The sequence below is a fragment of the Curcuma longa genome, chromosome 9, assembly GCF_044706935.1.
Source record: "Curcuma longa cultivar G26 ecotype Majalengka, Jawa Barat chromosome 9, ITB_CL_G26_1.1, whole genome shotgun sequence".
NCBI classification, from domain to species: Eukaryota; Viridiplantae; Streptophyta; class Magnoliopsida; order Zingiberales; family Zingiberaceae; genus Curcuma; species Curcuma longa.
Genome location: NC_133869.1, coordinates 3,916,537 through 3,925,178, shown reverse-complemented (window position 1 = coordinate 3,925,178; position 8,642 = coordinate 3,916,537). Strand labels below are relative to the sequence as shown.

General features: G+C 36.9%; 1 protein-coding gene across 3 annotated transcripts; it reads left to right on the top strand.

The window, feature by feature from the left end:
* The first annotated feature begins 811 nt into the window (after positions 1-811).
* On the top strand, positions 812-5,271 carry LOC141834707 (long chain acyl-CoA synthetase 1-like). Of its 3 annotated transcripts, none has more exons than XM_074722047.1 (20): positions 812-930; positions 1,183-1,351; positions 1,502-1,565; positions 1,650-1,739; positions 1,818-1,874; positions 1,960-2,008; positions 2,072-2,148; positions 2,269-2,305; positions 2,393-2,487; positions 2,588-2,755; positions 2,886-2,996; positions 3,065-3,152; positions 3,239-3,305; positions 3,389-3,464; positions 3,569-3,686; positions 3,880-4,125; positions 4,186-4,325; positions 4,401-4,583; positions 4,823-4,942; positions 5,057-5,271. In XM_074722047.1, the coding sequence occupies exons 2-20, from the start codon at positions 1,206-1,208 to the stop codon at positions 5,111-5,113; spliced, it is 1,989 nt and encodes a 662-aa protein (XP_074578148.1). In that variant the 5' UTR covers positions 812-930; positions 1,183-1,205; the 3' UTR covers positions 5,114-5,271. The 3 variants fall into 3 exon arrangements, with proteins under 3 accessions (XP_074578148.1, XP_074578147.1, XP_074578149.1); XM_074722046.1 differs by having other exon boundaries at positions 854-930; positions 1,191-1,351; XM_074722048.1 differs by lacking the exon at positions 812-930 and having other exon boundaries at positions 1,081-1,351.
* Positions 5,272-8,642: the final 3,371 nt, after the last annotated feature.

Below are 8,642 nucleotides of genomic sequence, written 5' to 3'. Positions count from 1 at the left end.
AAGCCCAAGCATATACAAGTAAATCACATCAATTTTAAATTCTTAACCTTGTATATAAATAATATTTAAAACCCTAGATCAAGTCCCAAGTATACAAGTAAACTAAACCAATTCTAAATTATTAATCTTATATGTACATGATCTTTAATAAATAAATAATCTCTTAACTAAATCAACCCCAGCATACCACTAAACCAAATCAAACCTAAATTGTTAAACTGATATATTGCCATATCTCATCAAAATTGAGTTCTAAGACCAATTTAAACCTAATTAATTCTAATAAAAACTCCCTTATTATAAAAAATAGATTGTATATTTAAATGAATTTACCCCAATATTTATTTAGTTTAAGGCTAACTTAACACTTAACTCTAACAACCTTAGTTCAATTCGAACATATCTCCTAATTAATTTATTTAAATTATCTATAAACTCATTTACTATTTTTAATATATTTTAAATATAGATTTATTTATTTTTTGATATTTTAATTTTAAAAATTTTCTTACACGTGCTTCCTTGATAATGATATGGGGGTTGGATTAGGATAGGCATCTTTATTTCAATTATGATACATCAGGTAGGTGGTTGCTAGCATTCATTGCAGAGTTAATCAGGAAAAACAATGAATGAAAAATTGAAAATCGAGAGGAGAGGGGCATCGACCGTATGGATATTTATGAGGTATCAACACATCGATTTAACTTTTTCGCGAAAATAAAACATTGGTTTAATGATGCAGACTATTGTGGTTGTTGTTGCACTGTGCTACAGTACATACCTTGTCAACTGCGGTTTAGCTGTAATATTTAACTTCTGTACTGGTTTTAGACCATTCCAAACCACTCAACCTTTTTGTTTTCTTGGTCACCCAAGAACATCTCTAGGTGCATCACGCTTTTTGCCGTAGATCTCTAGATTTTTCAGGTTGGTTTGGACACACTTCTTGAACTTGTTTCATTCTCTCTTCTTCTCTTGAATGTTTAAACATATGACGACAGTGGTCTTTTATTTTAGTCATTGAGGTTTAATCTTTCGCATGATAGTTTGATTTTGATTAGGATAATGGAAAAGCGGTGCTGATAACAACTTCTTTTGCTTAAAACTAAAGAGCAGAAGGTTTATTTGCTGGTTTGTAGTGTAATGAGTGTTTCACATACTCGAGACTTTGCTGTTTAGCTTTACAGTTGAGGTGTAGAATCATGGCAAATTTCACTGTTCAAGTGGAGAGTGGAAGAAGAGGGAAAGATGGGAGTCCTTCAGTTGGTCCAGTGTACCGAAGTATATTGGCGAAGGACGGGTTTCTGTCTCTTGATCCTGGCTCAAACACCTCATGGGATGTCTTCAGGTATCGAGGCCAAGCTATACCTATATTAATACTTTCTTGATGTCATATGAAAGGTGTTTTGATATGCTTTGATCCACTTCCCTGATCTAATTTGGTCATATGCATTTGAATTGCATTTCTAGTTCTTATGCTTTTATGTTTGTGTTTCAGAGTGGCAGCAGAGAAGTTTCCAATGAATAGGATGCTCGGATGGCGTGAGATGAAAAATGGAAAGGTAAATTATGCTTGAACAACATTCTTATCTTCGAGAGATGATTGTTAAATTGTTGATCTAACTTTAATTGTTGATCTCAAATAGGCAGGGCCTTATTTATGGAAAACATACAAGGAGATCTACCAAGAGGTGCTGCAAGTTGGTTCTGCACTAAGTCATCTTGGTGTCAAACCTGTAAGCATGGTTTGACTAAGCGCGATATGTTTTCATGAGCTCGGATAGTTCTTTCTCACATGGTTTTTTTTACTACAGGGTTCTAAAATAGGGATCTATTCAGCAAATTGTCCTAATTGGATAGTGGCCATGGAGGTTTGCCTACTATTATTGTCCCCAATTAAAGTGACTTTTTTCAACTCTGCAAAATCGATTCTCACCAAAAGGAATTTGTGCACAGGCTTGCAACGGATACACTTATATTTGTGTTCCACTCTATGAAACACTAGGTAAGTAAATTGATTCTGGAGCAATTTTCAAGATTTGATATGCAAGAAATGATATGATGACAGGTGAAGGAGCTGTTGAATACATTGTAGAGCATGCTGAAGTTGTTGCTGCTTTTGTCCAGGAGACGAAAATAAACCAAGTGAGTAAAGTGCCATTGTTTCTAATTAGATGCCAAAATAAAGAAGCCCGAAGTGACAGCTTTAATTGAATGGAGATCCAGTTTAAGTTGAGTTTATAATATGCATCCATCATTTTGCAGATTCTGTCCAAGTGCACATCTACTAAGCATCTTAAAGGTGGGGATGCTACTCAAATTTAAGTGTTCATATACATTAATCTTTCACTATTACAGACTGTTGCTTTTATCATGACTATGCATGCAGTAATTGTTTCATTTGGTTCGAGAACCATGGAACAAAATGCTGCTGCTACGAACATCGGAATGAAACTGTACTCTTGGGATGAAATTCTTGAGATGGTTAGTATATTACGAAGTTATTAGACTGTTTCCTTGAATCCTTAATTCTACTTTACATGAATTTTTGGTTTTGACTGAATAACTATATATTGATTCTTAGGGAAAAGAAAACACATCAGATCCGTTGCCTCCAAAACCTCTTGATATATGCACAATAATGTACACGAGTGGGACCAGCGGAGATCCTAAAGGTGTAGTGCTGACTCATGAATGCCTTGCAACATATGTAGCAGGAACAGACCTATTCATGAAGCAATTTGAAGACAAGGTAATATTCTTGGTTCTAGTCAGGAGGTTAATTAAGCTCTGCTGACTATTTTAGCACTACTGTGTTCCTGTTTTTACTCTTACATGCTTTACTATAAGCTATAGTATCTAACTTGATGTATATGTTTCAGATGACAACAGATGATGTCTACCTTTCCTTTCTTCCCCTCGCTCACATTCTTGACCGAACAATTGAAGAGTATTTTTTCCACAATGGGGCTTCTGTTGGCTATTATCATGGGGTATGGAAACATCTTTTTTGTATAACCTTTTTGGTTAATGATGATGTTGATGGAATTTCAATGACAAGGATTTACAATCTCTGAGGGATGACCTTATGGAGCTGAAGCCAACCCTCTTCACAGGGGTTCCAAGGGTTTTTGAAAAAGTTTATGAAGGTATTTAACATCATCAAACATGTTAACATTCTTCCCAATTAAATCTTAAACTTGCATGTTTCTTAAGGCAAGGATTTGGGTTTCAGGTGTGCTAAAGGCAGTGTCAGAACTCCTACCACATAGAAGGATGATATTCAATGCCTTATACAAATAGTAATCATTTTTTTGTTCAAACTTTCTAAAGAGAATTATACTATTTTAACTGACATTTCATTTTATTTTTCTCCCCATATTAGTAAACTATATTGGATGAGATTAGGATATTCACATAAGACTGCTTCGCCCTTGGCAGATTTATTGGCTTTTCGCAAGGTTATCATCTGTTATTATCTCTCGACTTTACACTAGCTCATTCATGAAAAGTTTCTTCTGTATACATTTTCCGGCTTTTCACAAGGTTATCATTGTTCCTTCAGGTGAAGGATAGGCTAGGAGGCCGTGTTCGCCTTATAATATCGGGAGGAGCACCATTAAATACTGACATTGAGGAGTTCTTGCGAGTCACTAGTTGTGCTTATCTTACCCAAGGCTATGGTAATGCATATAAAACCTGTTATTCAATTTGAGCAAACCATTCTATCACCTATTAACAATCTGATGAAATTGGCTATTGAGATAGTAACAATAATGTGGATGATAGATGAGAGGGTGGCCTATAGATTTTTTACTTTTCTTGTTTTTTTTTCCTTCTGATTTGTCTTTATGACTTTCCCTCTAAAAAATTCAGGTTTAACAGAGACATGTGGTGTCAGCACAGTTGGAGTTCCTGATGACATGTCACTGGTTGGCACCGTTGGCATTGCAGCTACGAACACCGAGGTGCGCCTTGAAGAAGTTCCAGAACTGGGATATGATCCGTTGTCAACTCCCTCGCGCGGTGAAGTGTGTGTAAGAGGGATGACAATCTTCACAGGGTACTACAAAGACCCTGAGTTAACAAAGCAAGTGATGATAGATGGCTGGTTTCATACAGGTTAGATCATTAGTTTCTAATTCCAAATGTTATTCGGCAATAATTATGTCATCCATTTAGGGGATATTGGAGAGATGAGCCCTGATGGGGTTTTGAAGATTATAGACAGAAAGAAGAACATATTTAAATTATCACAGGGTGAATATGTTGCAGTTGAATTCCTAGAGAAGACATATAAAGTTTCTCCAATTGTTGAAGATGTAAGCTTCAATCTCACTCTAAGACGCATATTTATAGTCAAACATAATCTGATATTGCTTCATTCATGTATTTAGATTTGGGTTTATGGGAACAGCTTCAAGTCTGTGCTCGTAGCCGTGGTCACGCCCTACGAAGACAGTGTGAAAAGATGGGCGCGAGCAAATGGCCTTGAAGGATCTCTATATGACCTATGCCAACTCGAAGACCTGAAGAAATATATTCTTGAAGAGTTGAAGAAAGTTGCTGAAACTAACAAGGTAAACTGATATTTCTTCTGCAGGTGACTTTTTACATTTATATTGATCTTGGCTTATATACTTTTTGAGAATATGGGACATGATATTTTCCTTTGGTCATTTAACTTGGTTTCTTATGATCATTCTGATATCAAACTTCCTGATAGACAAGGTAGATAAGCATGTAAAGAAAAAAAAAAAGATAAGATTTCACAGTCAAATTATAAAGATTAATTATTCCTGATTGATTTAAATTGCAGCTAAGAGGTTTTGAGCACATTAAAGGTATTGTAGTAGATCCTTTACCATTTGACATTGAACGAGACCTTGTTACTGCTACAATGAAGAAGAAAAGAGCACAAATGCTGAAGTTTTATCAGGTAAATTTGACAACATAGTTGTGTTCAGCAACATATATATGATGAGTTGATACTACAACATATTATTTCCATATGCAATTATGAATATTTAGCTTTAATTTTTTATGTGTGCAGTCAGATATCGACAAACTTTATCAAAATATTTCAGCAGAAGGCAAAAGATATGCCTGAATTATTAATTGCATCGATCCTTCAAACTCTGAATCTCTCGGCTTGAGAATCATGTATGTTGTTGGCTGCTTAGTTTACTTCTGTTTACTATGTCAATAAATGTTAATGGACATTGGTGTTCCAAACCTTTAATAAATTTCTAATATTTCTGTTGTTAATCCGATGCAATCATCTGCGTTGTCGACGCGATAGAGATGCTAGTTGATAGGTTTTGCAAAGGTATGAAAAGATTTAGAAAACTTTTCTGTTCAAAATTAAATTTGGTTGTTGCTGGGTCCTAGAATTGTGGATGGTTGGCTCCTAAGTTAATGATTAGGAATGCATAATCTATTATTACGATTTACTTAGATCACTTAATTTAATTAACTTATCAGGACCAGCATAAGTTAATAGTAATTAATTCATCTAAATTTATAAAACCTATCTGTTAGTCTATAACTCACCATGTGAAGCTAAATTAAACTGGGGTGTTATAATATCTATTTTGACTCGAGGCTTGACTTGCTATTATGGCCTCATTTTTAGTTAGGTTAAAAAAAACAAAAAAAAAGAAAGAAAAAAAAAGAAAAAAGAAAAAAATAAAAGAAAAAAACAAACAGAAAAAAAGAAGTGAAAAAAAGTTCTATTTTGTTGAATAAAATAAAATAAAAATAAGAATTTGAGTTGGTGAATATTATGTAGGGAATCATTGGTAGTGAGTTTTTAACAACTTTTATTTCTCCTCCTAGGAGCTTTATTTGAGATATTTTAGAGTATAGGAGAGGAATGGAAGTTATTTTCTTACTATTAGCTCACCCCACACTAGCTTGACTTTATATTTACTGGGCATGAATTCATTGACTCATCAATGAAGTAATTCATTGTTTCCCATTTCTCCTACTTGTATTCTTTATCTATTATCTTCATTCTTTCCCCTTATATACATTATTTTGTCCCCTTATTCATTAATTCTTTTGTAACCTTTATGAATTTTGCAACTTTATGCATATGATAGTGGTAGAGATTAGAAGAAGAACAAGCCTATGGTAGTGCATGACCCCCACCATTTACACGATTATGAGGATGAGCGACCACACTATCTATCCTGTGAGGTTTTTAATCATCATTCTCAATTTATTTAGGGTGAATTAAAATTGTTATTTTATTGATCTATGTGAAAATTAAATTCTGGATTGCGTGGGTTTCTAAGAATTTGACACTCTTCTCTAACTGGTTGTTGTAACTTTCTAAATTTGATTGATATTGTTAGGGTGGAAAATAATGTATATTAGTTTACTTTCACAAGACGTGAAAGAATAAGTGCGGGGGATTTGATAACTGGTTATTTGATCGGGTAAATTAGGGTTATATTGGGCTATTTTGATCATATTTCTTGTCAATAAATTGGATATTTAGGCTGATATTGATGTTGGATGAATTTTTTATGTTTATTCTATTTTTTCATTAATTTATGGTATTTATGGATATTAATTTATTATATTTTAATTTTATAGGAAAATAGGATAGTAATAATAATATTTGGAGGCTCAAATTTGAAGAAAAAAATAATTCCGACTCAGTTTGGGTTCAAATCAGATCAGAATTGATTCAATCAAGTTCAAAAGGGATTCAAATTTTATTGGGTTTAAAATTCAGCTCAGTTCTAAAAGCCAAGCCGACCCACTACATCAGCCTTTCAATGCAATCCAAATCCAGTTCGCCCAAATCAGATTCAAACCCGGTTCGGTTTCAAGTCTTAGTCGATCCAAATAAGCCGGTCGGTCGAGGAGGGCTTTAAAAGAGAAAACATCGGTTCACGCAAAGCGGGCTCAGTCGCGATTGGGAAGCTACAGTGCTTCTCAATCGTGACCACTATTCATCTTCTTCCTCCTCACTTCCGCGATCCTGAGCTCCATCGCGCGCTTCCACCGTCGCCTCCCATCGCCCATCCCCTTCATCCTTCCTCTCTGATCAGCACGGATCAAGAGCTAGCCGGAGCTGTGGTGACGAGCACCGAGCATCCGCCCCTTCCTCTGTCGTTGTTCATGCTCTGCCGCTGTGAACAATTGTTCTAGTGTGCGGGCGCCGGCGACAGCTTCTCCTCTGCATCCACAGAAGAGCCGAGTGGTAGCCGATTCTCCCTGGTGACGATTTGTAGTAGGGAAATCGATCTCTGACGACGATTTGTAGCAAAGAACCTCCGGTCATCTTCGACCTCCATCGTCACCGAAAAAGGATAGGTAAGCGGGTTTTGGTTCTTTGTTTCTGATCCCTGGCGGCGATTTGTAACAGGTGTTGGAGCAGAGGTTGAGGATCCTATTTCTTCGTCCTCTCCGATCGACTCTTGCTGGCGGCGATTTATAGCAGCGAGAACCATGGTCCCTGTTGGCGTGACTCCACCGATGCTGGTCCCTGTTGGCATATCCAAGCGTTTGTATCCCTTTCCGGGTGTCTCTATGCTGACGTGGAGGTTCCAGATGAACCTTGACTCCGTAATTCCTTATCTAGATCCAGGGCATCTGGAACCAATCCGAGCGCTTGGAAGCTGAGGTGTCCCGATCACTGGGACTCTGCCATCTCACTGCTTTGCTGGCTCCATTTCGCTGACGTCCAATCGCCTGGAACCCTATTCGGGCGCTTGGAGTCTGATCGCTTAGATCTAGATAAGAGCGTTCGGAACACAAAGTTTTAGCTCCTCCTTTCCTGCATTACAAGTTAGCACAGAACCAAAAACTAACAGGAAAGTTAACCGTTTAACAACTATTTTGGTCTTGACTTTGGATTTCCAGTGAAATCCTAGGTCAGACCAACGCCTACTGTTCCCCTTACCGGGAACGCATCCTCACCCCACTCTACTCAGAAGAATTTACTTGTTTGCCAACTAAGTCCTCCAGACTTATTGAACTTCTGCTTAGCCTCGATTCTCGGCTCCTAAGATTTCCTGCTAGATATCTGGTCCACCTAACCTACCTAGACTTCCACTGTTAGATGTCTGATCCACCTTATCTGCCTAGACTTCCACCTGGTGCACTTGATCAACCAAGTCTTCCTGCCTAGTCCTCCAGACCATGGCTTCCCATCTAACCCTCCAAGTTAGGTCTGCCTAATCTCCAGCCAGGACTTCCACTACCTAGTATCCACTATGACTTGCCTGTGTCTAGCCTCAACTAGGACTTTCTTATGCTACCTGCACATTTGGATAAGCTCATTAGTAAACATCACATACTTAACTCAAACCTCTTACCACTATCAAAATTAAGGTTCGATCATCTAGTGCTCCCTACACCAACACCTTAGGTGTTACCTTTTTGATATATGACAAAGGAGGACAGGAAGGTTTAAGTAAGAAAAATCTAGTAACTTCTCAGTTTGACATAAAACCATAAAGACCCAAGCCTAACTTAAGAATATTATCAAGCATCAAAAGGGAGAGATTGTTAGTGCAATCAACTTCCAGGATTTCAATATTTGACAATATATATATGTGTCTGGTCAAGTTTGACGAAGGGATGATCCAAACAGAACTATATCTTTAGAAGTGAGTGAAGTC

Bases quoted from the DNA above. Each gene is read 5' to 3' on its own strand.
- LOC141834707 (XM_074722047.1), top strand. From the start codon at position 1,206: ATGGCAAATTTCACTGTTCAAGTGGAGAGTGGAAGAAGAGGGAAAGAT. The intron at 4,326-4,400 runs GTAAGCTTCAAT...TCATGTATTTAG, and splicing joins TTTCTCCAATTGTTGAAGAT to ATTTGGGTTTATGGGAACAG. The intron at 4,943-5,056 runs GTAAATTTGACA...TTATGTGTGCAG, and splicing joins AAATGCTGAAGTTTTATCAG to TCAGATATCGACAAACTTTA.